Raw genomic sequence first — 17,484 nt, 5'->3', positions numbered from 1 at the left:
TGGTCTTTAATGGCAGAGACAAAAGAAAAACATGATGGTTAATAGGCAGTTCTATGGTTCCCCCCCCCACACCATGTGTATCCATGGGGAAAAAGTTATCTTCGCCAAGACAGAACTGAAGCATCCAATCAATAAAAGGACAGATCTTGTCTTCTACCTGGAGGGGGACTCCTGAAAAACATGATAACAATAGCTCATTTTGCAATTTTGACAGAACCATTCATATCAACTTTGGCTTCAAGCAAATGCTGGGAGATGTTCGATATCAACTTAGCAGCCACATCCACTGGTATTGATGTTGAAATCCCACAGCAGTATGTGCAGGCTGCTTGACAAGGGCCCATTTTCTCATTTAGGCCCTTTGACTTCAAGAGGATGCCCTGGGCTCTCAGATCCGGGTGGAGAAACAGTGTTTGTTTCTATGCCTAAAAGAAAACAAAAGGAATCGTTAAAAATGTGGGGATGCGGTTGGGAGTCGGACTTACATAAAACTTATTTCCATCAAGAAGCCATCTGAGGGGGCGGCTAGGTGGCACAGTAGATAGAGCACTGGTCCTGGATTCAGTAGGACCTGAGTTCAAATCCAGCCTCAGACACTTGACACTTACTAGCTGTGTGACCCTGGGCAAGTCACTTAACCCTCATTGCCCCGCCAAAAAGAAGAAGAAGAAGAAGAAGAAGAAGAAGAAGAAGAAGAAGAAGAAGAAGAAGAAGAAGAAGAAGAAGAAGAAGAAGAAGAAGAAGAAGAAGAAGAAGAAGAAGAAGAAGAAGAAGAAGAAGAAGAAGAAGAAGAAGAAGAAGAAGAAGAAGAAGAAGCCTTCTGGGATTAAACCAACCCTGTTCTGCTCACTCCTTCAGGCTATGCCCCCTCTGCACTTAGATAATGTTACAACCCACATGTAGAATTTAGCGCTTAGCACAGTGCCAGGCACACAGTAGGTGTTTAATAAATGCTTATCGAGTAATTAATTAGCCTCTTGTCAGAACTTCAATATTAGAAGTGCAAGGGACATCAGAGACCATCTAACCCCATCCCCACATTTTTCTTGTTATTGTTCGGTCGTTTTCAATAATGTCCAACTCCTCATGACCTCCTTTGGGGTTTTCTTGGCAGAGATGCTGAAGTGGTTTGGCCACTTCTTTCCCCAGCTCATTTTACAGATGAGGAGACTGAGGCAAACAGGGTGAAGCTTAGGGTCACACAGTAAGTGTCTGAGGATGGATATGAACTCAGGAAAATGATTCTTCCTGACTCCATCTACTATGCCACCTAGCTGCCCTACATCCCCTCATTTTATTGTTTGGGTTTTTTTGTGGGGCAATGAGGGTTAAGTGACTTGCCCAGGGTCACACAGCTAGTATCAAGTGTCTGAGGTCCCATTTGAACTCAGGTCCTCCTGAATCCAGGGCCTGTGCTTTATCCACTGCGCCACCTAGCTGCCCTACATCCCTTCATTTTACACAGAGAGGAACTGGGGCCCAGAGATAAAAAAGGAACATGGCTGAGGTCACATAGGTAATAAGGAGCAGAACTCAGATTCAGACCCAGGGCCTCTGACTCCCAACCCATTGCATGCAGATGGAGCAGGACTTGCTTCAGAACCTTCCAGTTGAGAATTTTATGTAACCAATCGTTTTGGCGTTCAGCCTCAATGGGCATTTGTTCCAACAGCAGAGCCGTGGGTGGTCCTTGAAGCAAAGGACAGAACATCTGGGACTAAGCATTTTAATTCCCGTAGAAGCACTCATCCCCCTTGGGGCTTTGGGCTGGTTCACTTCCGCTAACTGAGCTGATTCGGCTGTCTCTTGCACTAAAGCCTGTTAGGGACTACCGGAAGGGTAAATAACAGGAATCTGTAAAAGCTAGAAAATGTTAAGGGCTCCTTCAGAATGTCAGGTTATTCTAAATCAGAGACCCCTGGTCATTGAAGTTGTGGCAGAAGCAGCTTCACATTTTTGTCTGTCTGTTTTTTAACCAGCACTGAGAATTTGCCATAAATTTATCCCAGGCAAGCATAGGTCAGATACCTACTTCCATTAGTGGGATGGGTGCTGGGATTTTCTAGCCTTTGGAAGGAACCTGATTTCTTCTCTGAGACAAAAAGAGGTGGTTTGTCAGTAGCACTTCTGGGAGGAGGCTGAGTGGCCAACGGGACTGGCAGATACCAGGAATGGTCAGCCCTGCTGCTTTGGCCACCCGCCCTTCTTCTCCCTTAGCCAGTGCCCTGAAAGCAGGGCAGCTTCTATTCCTGCCCCTCGTGGGGCACATTTGTAGTCTTCTTGAATTTAGTGATTTAAGAGATGTGCCAAGAAGGCTCACACCAGCCCGGGCAGCCCCAGTCAACAATGATGTTGGTCAACAGCTGGATCATATCGACGATAGCAGTGGTTCCCACTTCTGCCAGAATGTTTTGTGTAAAGAGAGGAAGGGTTACTGGTGGGGAGAAATAGGACAGTCTAGAGCTGAAAGGGACCTCAGAGGCTGTCTAGTCTGACTCCCCCCCCCCTTTTTTTTTTGCAAAGGAAGAAACTGAGGCCCAGGGAGAGAAGTGACTCTCCCAAGGTTACACAGGCAGTAAATGGGAAAGCTGGAATTTGTGCTCCAGCCTTTTGTCACTAAATTCAATGCTCATTCCACTTAGCCTTGCTCATGTCAAGTCTTCCTTCCACCTTGACCAAAAGGAGAAGCATGTGCCAAGATTGCCCATTGCATTTTTGTGAGACTAAGGAAGGTATTGTGGGTAGGGGAGACAGTGAATAGGGAGAAGGGGACTAGAGAAGTAGAAGAGCCGCCCCCGGCCCCCCCCCCCCCGCCGGGGACTGGAATATAAAGCAAGCAGTTAGTGGGGCAAGGGTCCTCCCCAGCATTCCACCTCCAAGGGGCTATGGATTGGGTTACTCAGATTATTTCCATGTGTTGCACCCCAGATTTGTCACCTAGGAGTCTGGCATTGTCATTGCAGCTGTCCAACCTATTTCCAAGAATGCAATTTCCTTCTCTAACTACTTATTTTAACAAAAATTAACTTTGTGATTCTTGTCAACTATACTAGAATGGTAGAGCTGAAGGAGACTTTCCTTAGAAATCACCTAAGCCAATCCCATAAATTGGCAAATTTAGGACAAAAAAAGACAGTCCCAGAACATTGGGGCCACTTGCCCAGGGTCATAGAATCATCAATTCATAGGACTGAGGGGTGGGAGCATCTAGTCTAGCTCCTCACTTTACAGATCAAGAAACCAAGTCCTACAAATAATTAATGGTAGAGTCAGGACTAGAAATCTGCTCTTCTGGCTGATTCTCTGACAGTCTTTTTACTTATTCTAGGCTGACTCCCAAGTTACATTGGGCTCCAAGTTCATTGTTATAAGGAAAGGTATAGTGTATAGACTGGGACAAAAGCAGATCAATGAATTGGGTATGCAACTAAAAAAACTAGAAAATGAACAAATTTTAAAATTCCCAATTAAACACCAAATTGGAAATCCTGAAAATCAAAGGAGAGATTAATAAAATTGGAAGTAAGAAAATTAATGAACTAGATGGGGGCAAATGTTTCTGGCCAGTTGATCACAGCTGACCCTCTCAATGATTCCTTAGCTGTTAAAGGCCCATTTTATCCCCAGTCTACATTAGTGAGGGCATATGGAAAATCTCAGACTATAATTTAGCAATTATTGCACTAGGGCAAGCAACACAAGGCATTCTCTTAATTCAGTTGTTTGTGTGTGGGTGTGGGGGGTGGTGGTGTGTGGCGGGGGAGGGGGTTGGTGGCAAAACCGAGATCACAGGACATCGTGAGGCCACTGCTAGAAAGACCACCATGGTGGAGTGGGATAAGGAGCAGGATGGACTGGGGAAGAGCTCCCATGGGCTGTGACTGAAATGGGGAATCAAAGTGGCTATCTGGTAGCTTCCTAGTTTCACAAATTGCTTTTGCTAACTATGTACTAAACTCAGTGGCTCCTGTGTTGGTGAAGGGCTGAAAGTGCTCTTGGTGGCCTGCCTCAATAGAACATGGCACCTCATCTTTCACAGAGATCTTGATCATAGAGCAGAAAACTTCATTCAAAGGCATGGCCCCCAATGCCAGCATTATCCATCTATCCATCCATCCATCCATCCATCCATCCATCCATCCATCCATCCATCCATCCAAGAAACATTTATTAAGCACCCACTATAAAAAAGTGTTGTGCTCAATCCAGGGCTTGCAGAGATAGAAACAACATAGACTTTGCCCTCAGGAATTTTATTATCTTTAACCATGGAGAACACTGCAGTCCACCTGCTTAATCCTATTTGACAATAAGGACCAGGCACTGGCAACTCCATGGTCACCCCAGGCTCTCTATGGTTCTCTGGGAACTGGCTATCTTTATTCAGTAGCTCTGCTCTTTTGGTGAGTGGTAGTTCTTGTCTCATTAGTCTAGTGTGTGTATATTTGTCCAATTAGACTCATGTAATGTTTACTATTCCAGACATGAGAGTCGATAACAGACACAGGCGGAGATGGAAGGAAGGCAGCATTAGTTAACTCTCTCTCTCTCTCTCTCTCTCTCTCTCTCTCTCTCTCTCTCTCTCTCTCTCCCCCTCTCTTTGGTGAGGCATTTGGGGTTAAGTAACTTGCCTAGGGTCACACATCTAGTGTCAAGTGTCTGAGGTCGGATTTGAACTCAGGTCCTCCTGACTCCAGGGCCAGTGCTTTATCCACTGCGCCACCTAGCTGCCCCCTTAGAAGGCAGCATTAGAATGGGGGACGAGAGCATTGTCCAGTTTAGGTAGAGTGCAAAGTTTGAGCTGGGTAGGAGGACGCATAAAGTGCCAACATCAAGAGATTATGCTTGGGCCAGACTATCATGGCTAAGGGACCCTTGCAACTTGGCATTGCCAATTACCCATTGAATCAAGCATGTTCAGCCAAGGAGAAACAGTGGCGGAATCCTCAGCACAGAATGACATACAGGCATTTCCTTACCACAGTCAGGGCTGAGAGTCCCAGAGGGGAACAGGTTCGTGGTTCCAATGCCATGGGGACAATGTCTAGCCTGCTTCCTGGCTTGTGGCACAGGGTACGCAATGCACCTGTCTTGCTGCAGGAGGTTCAGAAGGGAGCCGTATTTCCTCTCACGCTCAGGTCCCGGCATAAGATGAAAACTAGAGAAGGAGGGAGAAGGGTACCCCATCTCAGCATGGCTCGGGCTGGCTACAGGAGATGACAAATGCCACAGGTTTCCAAGCTGCGGAGGAGGACTTGTGACCATCAGCGGCGATGAGTCCTGGGCGACAGGCATGTTCAAACCACAGTTGGCCAGGCTCTTGTTGATGGAAGATAATTCTGGCATTGGCCTAGTCCAGTGAGGGTTGAAACTCCACTGATTTGGATGCAAATGATTGTCTAGGAAAGAAAGTTTGGGAAGGGTTGGGAGATGAGATAGACACAGCAATAACACTGCACTGCATTCAATATTTAGAGCACCTCGCTGCTGTGGCCCAAAGCAGGGGACGTTGGATGGGATGAGCTCTAAGATCTGTTTCCACTTGGACATTTGAAGTCTCTACAGGGAGTCACTCTCCTATCTTTCTCAACTAGGTTTTAATTTATTATTCTAGAGATAGTGAGATACATGGAGATTAAGGGGTCAGGAGTGAGTGAAAGTGAGTGAAAGTGTGTGTACATGTGCGCCCGAGGGCTTTAGGGTGGAGGAAGGCGATTAGAGGTAAGAGTCAAGAGGCTACTAAATCTTAACGAGAGACCCAGAGGCAATCCATCCAGTTCCTGCAAAGCTCGGGAGGACTGGCTTGGCTGGATGGGCGTTTTCTACTTTCTCTCTAGCATTCGTTCCCCAAACAACATGGGGGCCCCTCCCGGTTACAGCCCAGTCCAGTGGGCTACTGCCGCTTCCCTTAGACGAGTGACTCAATCTCCTCTAAGCCTCAATTTCCTTATCTGTAAAATGGGGACAAAAATGCCTACCTCACGGAGTTGTTGTGAGGATCAAGTGAGATAATGCATTGAAAAGCACCTATGCAGGTACGAGGTGTTATAGAACCTCTGGGTTTCAACTTTCTCTTCAGCAAAATGAGAATGTTGAGCTGGACTTCTAAGGTCCCTCCCAGTTCTAAAGTTCTATTAGTATTGGGCAGTACCAAACCCAGGCATGCTTTTGGATGGTGAGAGACCTAGGATTTAAATTCCAATAAGAACAATTACAAAGCAGTAAGCCTCACCCAAGGGCTAACCCGGAGGCCGACTTGCCAAACCCCTTTCATTAAACAATGGTTTTTGATCAAGTCACATCAGAGTTCCCTTTGCATGGCATTAGTTCAGCGTCCCCATGCCAACGGGTGCTTCTGAAAGAGTTTTCAGACGAGCCCATGTCAGAGCACTGGCTTGGAAATTTAGAGTTAGGGGCTCGGACTCCAACCTCTGGGTGACCTTGGGCAAGTCACTTTTCTTGGATCACCATTAACTCCTCTCTAAAATGAGGAGGCTGGATTAAACTGATCCCAAAGGCCCCCTTTAGCTCTGATATCCTAGGACTCACTAATAAAACCCTCAGCTTTAGAAAAGTGGCACCAGGTTTCCATGCCTGGCTTGCATTAAATCAGAGCGGGGGGGGGGTACCTCTATGTGAGGAATGTATCCCATTTCCTCCAGGCAGGCTTCCTGACTACTTTCCCTCCAGTGATCTCTCTTTCTCCCCTCTATACTATTTGTCTGTCATTTATTACACATTATCTCATGCCGTAGTAGGAGTTCTGAACCCAGAGTCCCAGAACTGGGTTTTAAAAAAATGTATATTTTGATAATCATATTTCCATATAACTGTTTCCTTGACAATCCTTTATATTTTATGTTTTGATATATATTTTATGCTTTGAAAAACAAGATTCTTGGGGCAGTTAGGTGGTGCAGTGGATAGACAGAGCACCAACCCTGGAGTTAGGAGGACCTGAGTTCAAATATGGCCTTAGACATTTATTAGTTGTGTGACCCTGGGCAAGTCACTTAATCCCGATTGCTCCAAAAAAGAAGGAAGGAAGGAAGGAAGGAAGGAAGGAAGGAAGGAAGGAAGGAAGGAAGGAAGGAAGGAAGGAAGGAAGGAAGATGGGAGAAAGGAAGAAAGAAAGAGAAAGGAAGGAAAGAAGGAAGGAAAAAGAAAGAAGGAAGGAAGGAAAGAAAGAAGGAAAGAGAAAGAAAGAAAAAAGGAAGAAAGAAAAAGAAAAGAAAGAAGGAAGGAAAGAGAAAGGAAGGAAGGAGGAAGGGAAGGAAGAAAGAGAAAAAGAAAGGAAGGAAGGAAAGAAGGAAAGAGAAAGAAAAGGAAGGAAGAAGGAAGGAAAAAGAAAGAAGAAAGGAAGGAAGGAAAGAAGGAAAGAGAAAGAAAAGAAGGAAGAAGGAAGGGAAAAGAAAAAAGGAAAGAGAAAGAAAGAAAAAAGAAAGGAAGAAAGAAAAGGCAGGAAGAAGGGAGGAAGGGAAGAAAGGAAGGAAGGAAGAAGGAATGAGGAAGGAAGGAAAGAGAAGGAAAGAGAAAGGAAAGAAGGAAGAAGGAAGGAAGGAAAAAGAAAAAAAGAAAGAAGGAAAGAGAAAGGAAGGAAAAAGAAAGAAGTGATTCTGAGAAGGATCAGCTTCTCTAGATTGTGGGGGGGCAGGGGGAGGGGGGAGGCTTAGGGATAATAGAGAACAATAGTGTTAGAGCTGAAAGGGGGCTCTGAAGTGGTTCTGAGGTCCCAAGGGGAGAAGGAATTGGAGCATCCTGCCTCATGGCAGAAGAGCGAACCAAACCCCCAAGCCCACTCTGCATTCAGGGCTTGCCTTCTTTCTCTCTGCCATATGGAGCTGCTTCTCTATTCTCTCCATCTTGGCTCTTCTTCCCAAAGACCTATTCATCTGATTACATATTCTGAACTTACTTTTCTTTAAGTATTACTCTCTCCATTTTACAGAAGAAACAGAAGCTCAGAGAGATTAAATGCCTTGATGATGGCTGCAGAGATAGTAAGTGCTGGAGGCAGGATGTGAATAAATTAAAAGCGTGAATGAATGGATGGAGGAAAGAAGAAGCGTTCATTAACAACTTACTATGTGCCAGGCACTGCACCACACTGCTGTGAGGTCTACATTGCCTCTCGTTTGAACACAGGGCTGCCTAATCTTTTGGGGGGGGGTGCGGCAAGGAGAGGAGGCCAAGCAGGCCAAAAGAGCCATTGGAGATGCTCCCTTCTGGCCCAACCCTCTTATTTTACAGATAAGGAAAGTGATGTCAATAGAGTTGGAATGACCAGCCCAAGGTCACACAGGCTAGTAAGGGCTGTGCAGCCCAGGTCTTCTGATGTGCTTTCCAATACAGCAGCGCCCTGCCTCTTGGATTATGGCTCCAACACAAACCATTCCTCGGCTCTTGGTACATTGGACATCGCTTCTTCCCCATCTGATTACTTGCTTCGCGTTTTGTATCAAACCCTTCATATTTGAATCACAGACTACAGCTCAGTTGGACTAAAACTCAATCTGCAGAGGCAGCCGGTGGTTTGGCCCTGCCACTTAGTAGGAAAGGAAAGAAGGAGAATAAGCATTTATATAGTGACCACTGTGTTTCAGGCAGTGTTAAGTGCTTTTACAAATGTTATCTCATTGGTTCCTCACAAGCAACCCTGGGAGGGAGTTGCTATCATTGTTTCCATTTTACCAATGAGGAAACTGAGGCAGGCCGAGGTTAAGTGACTTGCCCGAGGACACACAGCTAGTACTTGTCTGAGGCTGAATTTGAATTCAAGTCTTTCTGACACCAGGTCCAGCACTCTATCCACCATCCTACTACCCTGAAATTTATAGTCTTTTTTTTTTTTACTAATGCAGAAATATGTTTAATGTGATTGTACATATATAACCTATATCAGATTGCTTTCCGTCTTGGGAAGGGGGGACGGAAGGAAGGATGGGGGAAAATTTTGGAACTAAAAATCCTATGAAAACAAACGTTGAAAACTATCTTTACATGTCAGTGGAAATAATAAAATACTTTTATGATTTTTTAAAAAAAGAAATTTATAGTCTTAAAGAATAGTTTCAAGCATTGAGAAATTAAGCGACTTGCCCAGGTTAACAGAGCCGATCAGAAGTGGGACTTGAACACAGATCTTCCGTGCCTCTCAGGAAATTACTGTACTATCTGGCTGGAAAATTCTTGCCAGAAGAATTAGCAGAAAAGGAGCCAATTAGTCAGCAGAATCTCACCTTGTCTAACTGTAAACCCCAAGTCCAGATCTGGATTAGAAGCCAATGGGATGGGGGCAGCTAGGCGGCGCAGTGGATAGAGCACTGGCCCTGGATTCTGGAGGACCTGAGTTCAAATCCGACCTCAGACACTTGACACTACCTGTGTGACCCTGGGCAAGTCACTTAACCCTCATTGCCCCCCCCCCAAAAAAGAAGCCAATGGGAGTCCTTGGTGAAAGGCAGTGTCTTCCAGTGACCACAAGAGCCAGCTCTGAGGAGAACTGCTGGTACTAATATCCTACAGGAGCACCCCCAATCACCCAGCCCAACAGATGGACACACTCACCACTATCAGGGATAGAGGCCTCACTCCTGTCTCCAGTGCTCACATCTTTGGGCTTTTTAGTGTTACTCAAGGCTCTAGAAAAGTGCTCATCGACTACACTGTTAATGTCCCCTTGGAAGTAAGTGAAGAGGACGTATCTGGAGCTCCACTCTGTCTTTATAGGCTGTTGTTTGTCTCTGGTCAGCCGGAGGGAACTTTCCTTCATTTCATCCATCTTGGCTGACACTACCAATGCCTAGGAACAAAATTGAAAATGTCAGGAACCAGTTTTCTATTTGATTATGGTAGAATGAACAAATAGCTCAGTGTAGAAGCTGGAAGCAGATTTCTTTACAAGTATATTATCCACTTAGAGAGCCCCACTTTAGCTAAGGCAGTGTGCTAATAACTTGCCCTGGTGAGGAGAAAGGTACTGATCTGGGCCACTAGGAAGATGTTTAAAGAATGCCCAGTCCAGGAATGAAAGGTAGAACCAAAACTCAGGTGGGGAAACAGGAACTCTTGCCAGGGCACTGACATCTTCAGGGTTCACTTCTTCCCTGCAGTGAGTGATCCATTGGCCCATTGGCCCTGAACCACGTAGCGAATGTGCCTCCGCTCCCTCCCCGGACCCTGGCTCCTTACTCCCAGAGTTCTAGCGCTGTGGCACCTGCCTTTCCCACTGCTGTACTCACCACCTGCCACCTCCCTCTCTACCTCTTCCTGGGCTTGTTGGAAGAGGTCGTAGGTGGTGCTATGAAAACTTGGGTTGGAATCGATGGAGGATATTCAAGTGTGTGGGTTGGAAGTGAGATCCCAAAGTCTTCTCTCTTTTCAAGTGAGCTTTCCCTAGCCTAGCACTGCCCTTTTCCTTCTCCTTCTACAGAAAGCTTCCCCAACAGCATTGTCCCAGTCCACCTGGGGGGCGGGGCACAGAAGGGAGTTGCCTGTGGGTCTAGATTCCCTATCCTTGGGTCCCCACCCTCCCTTGGGCCATTTCCGTGGGTCTTTCCCTCCACTGGGCCTGGTGTTCCAAGGTCTAAGATCTTTCTATCTCCAGGTGTCCTCCCCACCCTTCCCCTCCCCCACACATGCACTAGAATTACTAGAAATGGCTCTGATGAAAATCTATCCAGTGAAAGGAACCGAATCCGTGGACTTTGACAAACAAGGACAGAAGACAACAAAGCGATGCCTTACAAAGGAGTAGGAAGCAACCAGGCTGTCCCTAGGCATTTATTTGGTAGGGGAGGCCAAGTAATGTAGCGTAACCCAATTCAGAAACATCGAAATGAAGTGCATCTACCAGGAACAGTGCAGCATCTTTCTCAAAAGGAAATGTTTGGGACCAGAATGGATGAGCAGGGTATAAGCCAGAGCCAACCAAAAGCCCTCCAGGGATTCCGTAGACAATGGAGCTAGGCGGTATAGCACATTTTGATCTCCTAGATAAGCAATGCTTTCCACTCTCGGCCATTCCCTATGAAGAGACCAAAATATTTTGGATCCCACCCTCCTGACCACACCCTAGGATCGAAGGATTTTCTGGAGAGGACCTTGAAGGACATCTTGTCCAACTCCCTGATTTCACTAAGCAGGCACCTGGGGCCGGCTTCAGAGAGAGGAAGGTATTTGCCTCAGGTCATACATGGGTAGCGCTTGGCAGAGATGGGACTAGTCAAGATCCAACTCATCTTTCCCCTAGAGTTTTGCACTATACCTAGCCATGGAAACCCATGCAGAATGAGTCATCCTCCGGACCTTTCAGGTAGAAACCATAAAACTAACCTAGCTCAGGATTTTCAGGACCCTAAAGGGGTAAGGGGCTTTAAAATCAACAATCAACAGATTTTTAAAAAATGCTCTTTCCCATCTCCTTTGTTTTTGTATGTACTCAGCCGTTCACATGTTGTATCCTACAAGCAAGCTCCTTGAGGGCAGGGGCCCTTTGGCCCTTGTTTAGCACAGGGTCAGACCTAGAACAAACTCTTTTTGTTTGATTGTTTGTTTGTTTGTTTCTTTTTGCGGGCCAGTAAGGGTTAAGTGACTTGCCCAGGGTCACACAGCTAGTAAGTGTCAAATGTCTGAGGCCGGATTTGAACTTAGGTCCTCCTGACTCCAGGGCCGGTGCTTTAGCCATTGTGCCACCTAGCTGCCCCCCAGATGCATAATTTATAATAGAAGCTAATTGGACGACATCAAATTCCTTCTGTAGAACCGTGAGTTCCATGAGGGTAGTGATGATATCTTTTCAGAATTTTGTATCTCTCACATCATGTAGCACAGTGCTCCATATACAGTAGGTGCTTACTAAGTGCTTGTTGAAAGAATCATAAAGCTAACACTAAAGAGAGCTCATGGCCTTGTATTTTAGGTACTTCATTTTTGATGAATGAATGCCCGTTAAATGAACCAGGCAGCATTTATGAGATACCCACAAGAAACACACAGATCACAAAATTCCCAACTCACTAAATAGGCAACTTTGAAGACTCAGCTCAAAGCCTTTGTCTAACTTATCCAACCAACTTAGTAGATCTTTTGACATTTCAACCCGTTCTGTGACAGATTCGTTGCTTGGCCTTCACCAGACTTGGAGTCAGGCAAGAGATCCGAGTGACCTCAGGCAAACTGCTTTATCACTCTGAGCCTTGGTATTTTTCTTCTGTCAAATGAGGTTGGCTTTAGAGTTGTTTGAATTGGAAGGGACCTTGGAGAGAGACCATCTCTGAAGCTGTAGTTGTGGAGGGGATTTTTGTTCAGGTACCAGTTGGGTCAGATGGCCCTGAGGTCCCTTCCAACTTGGACAGTGTGTGTGTGTTTGCACATGATTTGTTTTCTGTCATATTTATCTATAAAGACCTGAGCGTTCCTTGGAAAAGAAGCCCCATATAGCTCCAGCTGGGTCATTAATTGACCATACGATATCACGAACCGCCTCTTCTGGCCATTGTCCCTCTGACAGGGGACCATATGGTGGGCAGCTGTGTGGTCAAAAGCTCCCTCCCTGTGGCCAGAGCCCAGATTCTCCTACCTTAATTTGCTGCTGCAACAAGATCCTTGGGGATGGGAAAGCATGCGGCGGCATCTAGCAATCCCCGAGTTGGCGTGGGAAAGCTGCAGTGCTGGCTAAGGCGGGCAACAGTAGGTTTTGTGCAGATTCCCCTTGCCGGCTTTCTGCCCCTCTAGCTGGGGCTGAACAAGGCGTTTCCTGGAAACCAGCTGTCAAGAATGCATAAAATGTACCCCAACGAGTCAGCCAGGTTAGGAGCCTTGAAGAATGGGGAAAGTGGCGTTTTCTGTTTTTGAACCAGTTTATGGTATCTCAGATTCAATGAGGAGACATTGTTTGATTTGAAACAGTAGACAGAGTAAACAGAGTCGAAACTGAGCAGTTAGTCAATTTAGGTCAAAACAGATGTCACCCTGAATCTCATCTCGCCTGGCCAGAGGTTCCAAGGGCAAAGGATGGAAGAACCAATGAGCTCCTGGACGATGGATGGGCATCTGACCAGGATGCTATAGATGAAATTTCTGTATTGGGTGGGAAGTTAGACAAGGTGCCTCTTAGAGCCCCTCTTGGGTTTTATGAATTGCCATTTCCATGATTTAATTGGGTTCAGTTCTGGGCATTGCATCTTGGGAAGGTTGTCCAAGAGTTAGAGCATGTGGAGAAGAAGACCACCAAAATGGCGGACTCAAAACCACATCCTGTGAGGGTTAAGGAAATGGGATGTCTAGTTTAGAGAAGACTTGTGGTGGCAGGGAGGGGTGGGAAGGATATGAGAGGTGCTTTTCAATATCAGAAAGGACGCCATGTAACAGTGTTAGTTTCATTATCCATGGCTCCAGAAGGCAGATAGGACTAAAGGAGAAATATAAGGAAGCAGACTAGCTCAGTATCACAACTTTCTAACAAGGAAGTGTAATGGCCTCATGAGTACAGGGCTAGATGTGGCATTAGGAAGTCCCGGGTTCAAACACCATCTCTGATACTTATTGGTTGGGTCATAATGACTTAGTCACTTAAATTCCTAGGGAACCTACTTCAGGGTGTTGGGAGGCTCAAATGAGACAGTGTATGCACAACGCTTTTTTAAAAAAATCAATATTATTTTATTTAGGGGCAGCTAGGTGGCGAAGTGGATAAAGCATTAGCCCTGGATTCAGGAGGACCTGAGTTCAAATCCAGGCTCAGACACTTGACACTTACTAGCTGTGTGACCCTGTTCAAGTCACTTAACCCTCATTGCCCCGAAAAAAAAATAATAGTCAATTTTATTTTATTTTCAGGTTCAAATTCTTTTTTGCTTATCTTTTTCTCCCCACCACCCAACTACCACCACTGCCCCTGCTCCTCCCTGAGAAAGTAAGAAGAACAAAGCTTGTTACAAGCACCCATAGTTTAAAAAAAACTGCATTCCTTCATTGACCATGTCCAAAAAAATATGCCTCAATCTGTACTTTCTATCTAGAAGTGGGTAGCCTGTTTCATCATGAATCCTCTGGCTCCATTGTGTTGATCAAAGTTCCAAAGTCTTTCAGAATTGTTTGTCTTGACTATATTGTTGTGATCACATACATTTTTCTCTGGTTCTGCTCACTGCATTCTGTATCAGTTCATAGGAGTCTTTCCAGGTTTCTCTGAAACCATCTCCTTCATCATTTCTTCTGGTACAATTGAATTTTATTACATTCTTATATCATACCTAGTTCAGCTATCCCCCAAGGGATAGGCACCCCCTCAATTTTCAATTCTTTGACACCACAAAAAGAGCTTATGGAAAGCACTTTGCAAAACTTAAAGTTCTATATAAACACGAGTTATTAGAGTTGTCCAAAAGTGGACTGGGCAGCCTAGTGAGGTGTGACTTCCCTTTAACTGGAGACATTTGAGCAAAGGCCAGACAAGTGCTCAGGGATCTTTTAGGAGGCAGGTAGCACCACATAGTCTGATAGACTACTGGGCCTAGAATCAGGAAGTTTCAGCAAATCACTTAATAATACTCTTGCCACTGGTGAACTGTTATTAAGGAATTCCTGCATTTGGCAGGGGTTGTATTAGATGACCTCCTTCCAAATCAGATTCTATGACACCTCCTCGTTCCTCACCCTGGGAAAGAGAAATGCAGGAGCCAACAGCCTTAGGATTCTTGGCTTTGCTATCCATTTACTTTCTGCCCCAGAGCAAAACATAATCTCTGTACCTCTAACAAGGGTATTTAGAGCAAGAATTACCTCGCCTAATTTTGAAAAACCTAGGGTGTCTCCATTATCTTATTATGATTGTTATGAAAAATTCTAAAACCCCCAAACAAAATGGTTTTTACTTGACTTTTAATTTGAAAAATAAACATAGTCTACAGTGAAAAGAGTATTCATTAGATTAGGGCTCTGTAGACTTGGATTGAAATCTTGGTACCAACACTTTGAAAGGGGAAGGGCACAAGCATAACCTTTATTTTATTTTAAATCATAAAATTATTTTATTATTTTCTAGTTACATGTAGAGATAGTTTTCAACATTTGTTTTCATAGGATGTTTAGTTCCAAATTTTTCTCCCTCCCCCCTCCCCAAGACAGCAAGCAATCTGATGCAGGTTATATACGTACAATCACATTCAACATATTTCTGCATTAGTCATGCTGTGAAAGAAGAATCAGAGCAAAAGGGAAAAATGCAAAAAAGTAAAAGTAGAAACAGTATGGTTCAATCTGCATCTAGATTCAACAGTTCTTTTTTTTTCTGGATTTGGAGAGCACTTTCCATCATGAGTCCTTTGGAACTGTCTTGGACCATTGTATTGTTGAGAAGAGTCAAGTCTATCACAGTTGATCAACACCCAGTGTTGTTGATACTGTGTATAATGTTCTCCTGGTTCTGTTCATCTCACTCAGCATCAGTTCATGTGAGTCCTTCCAGGCATAACCTTTATTTTAAGTGTCTATTATATCCCAGGAACTGTACCAAGTGCCTTTTACAATTATTCTCTCAGCTGATCCTCACAGCAATGCCACAAGGTAGGTGCTCTTATGATTTCCACTTTACAGATAAGGAAACTGAGGCAGACAGAGGTTAAGTGACTTGCCCAGTGTCACACTGCTAGTAAGTGTCTGAGGCTAGATTTGAACTCGGGTCTTCCTGATTCCAGGACAGGCACTCTGTCTACTGTATCACCTGACCACTAAGGGCCTCAATCTGTGAAGAAGAAGGGGGTTGGTTATATGATCTCTTAAGGTCCCTTCCAGCTTGCCATGTGATTTTTAAAAAATTTATTTGGTGTGGGCCTTCTCATCAACTCTAAAAAATAGGGATCAGTTCCCAACTTTGTTCCCAATTATGCTTCCAAATGTTGAAAACTTTCTGAATGCAATCTCTTATTTGGAATCTCGGTTTCATCTTGATTGTTTGTCTCCTCCTTCAGTCCTAGAAATAGCAAACCACTGTAGAGTTAATACAGTTAGTCTTTGCTCAACAAACGACTAAGGCCCCATCCATCAATGTGGCACAATAGGAAAAACCCATTTTAAATGGCCTAGGGAAAGCTTTCTGGAAAGACTGATTTGGCAGTTTACCTTGAGAATTTTACTTAAGAAATTATTCTCTTTGCTAGTGAGGGGGAATGAAAGCTGTCATTGTGCCTCGGTTCCCATTTTGGTACACAAAGCCCAATAAAAATGAAATAAAAATGCAGATCATTTCCATCTTATTAACCTGATAAACAGACAGACATTTTTGTTCAAATGGAGTCATGCCAACAGCAGACCGTGCTGTGCCGCAGCATTGCTGGGCTCTGCATTGTTTCTGTGATCGATGTCAAATGCCATCGAACCAATTTTGCTTGGGCAACTGGCATCAACCGTGAAGGCAGTCAGCATGAAGAGATGCTCGTCCTCTTTGCCCGCTGTGGCTGGGTAAGAGCCTAAGGCTGGCAAAGGTAATGACTTTGCCCACGTTCCTGGGCTGATTTCTCTTTGATTCTCTATCTCATTACCTTCAGTTTGTAAATGTTTACTGAGTAGTACCCACTGTACTGAGCTTGATAGATGCCTCATGGAGTTATGAGACTCCAAAGTCTAGGAGGTTGCGGGTGGATACTTTCCTTTAGAGTGCCACAGGAGCAGAATGGGGAGTTGGGAATCCTCGAATACTAGAGCTAACAGGAATCTCAGAAAGCATCTCAAGCAGAGAGGGGCAGTAGTGGAAGGAACCCCAAATGTGGAGTGAGATGACCTCGGTTTGAAACTTGGCTCTGCCACTTACTAGCTGGGAGATGTTAGGGAGATCACTTCCCCTCCCTGGGCCTCAGTTTCCTCCTTTGTAAACAGGGACATTGGAATAGACGCTCTCTGTGTACTCTAGTACCCTGAACCCCTTCATTTTGCAAAAGAAGAAACAGATTCAGTGATTTTCTCAGGGCCCCATAGTCTGATAGGACTTGAAAACTCACCTAATACAAACCCACTCCACACAGGTAACCCCTCTGCAATATCACCAACAAATGCTTATCCAGTTTCCATTTGGAGACCTGCAGAGACAGGGGACACCTCAGCTCTGGAAGCAACTCGTTCTCCTTTGGGACAGCACTCAATCACCAGGCAGCCAGTCCATTCTATTGCTGGATAGCCTGAGGAGTTGTTAGAGTGCATTTGGCATAGTAGGCACTTAATATTTGCTCAATTGAAGTGAAGGAAAAAAACCCGTGCCTTACATGGAGAGCAGAGGGTGATTTGCCCAAGGTCACACAGCAAGTTAATGGCAGGACACTCTTGAATGAAATGGCATTTTAAAAGAAGCTAGAAGAAACCTACCGGGGGCGTATTTTCTTGTTAAGAATAGTAGAAACTCGGGGGCAGCTAGATGGTGCAGTAGATAAAGCACCGGCCTTGGATTCAGGAGGACCTGAGTTCAAATCTAGCCTCAGACACTTGACACTA

At 45.0% G+C, this 17,484-nt stretch overlaps 1 protein-coding gene across 1 annotated transcript; it reads right to left on the bottom strand.

Moving 5' to 3' along the window:
- Window positions 1–348: 348 nt before the first annotated feature.
- VGLL1 (vestigial like family member 1) lies at window positions 349–9,787 on the bottom strand. The gene is made up of 4 exons (XM_043973786.1): window positions 9,568–9,787; window positions 4,980–5,399; window positions 2,033–2,092; window positions 349–425 (listed from the first exon to the last, which is right to left on the bottom strand). The coding sequence occupies exons 1-4, from the start codon at window positions 9,779–9,781 to the stop codon at window positions 349–351; spliced, it is 771 nt and encodes a 256-aa protein (XP_043829721.1). The 5' UTR covers window positions 9,782–9,787.
- Window positions 9,788–17,484: the final 7,697 nt, after the last annotated feature.

The sequence above is a fragment of the Dromiciops gliroides genome, chromosome X (assembly GCF_019393635.1).
Source record: "Dromiciops gliroides isolate mDroGli1 chromosome X, mDroGli1.pri, whole genome shotgun sequence".
NCBI lineage: Eukaryota > Metazoa > Chordata > Mammalia > Microbiotheria > Microbiotheriidae > Dromiciops > Dromiciops gliroides.
This window is presented reverse-complemented; position numbering and strand designations above follow the sequence as displayed.

Coding starts and splice junctions, on each gene's coding strand:
- VGLL1 (XM_043973786.1), bottom strand. CDS start 9,781: ATGGATGAAATGAAGGAAAGTTCCCTCCGGCTGACCAGAGACAAACAA. Junction 5,400..9,567: donor GGCCTCTATCCCTGATAGTG/GTGAGTGTGTCC, acceptor TTTCTTTCCTAG/ACAATCATTTGCATCCAAAT. Junction 2,093..4,979: donor GACTCTCAGCCCTGACTGTG/GTAAGGAAATGC, acceptor TTTTTGTCTCAG/AGAAGAAATCAGGTTCCTTC.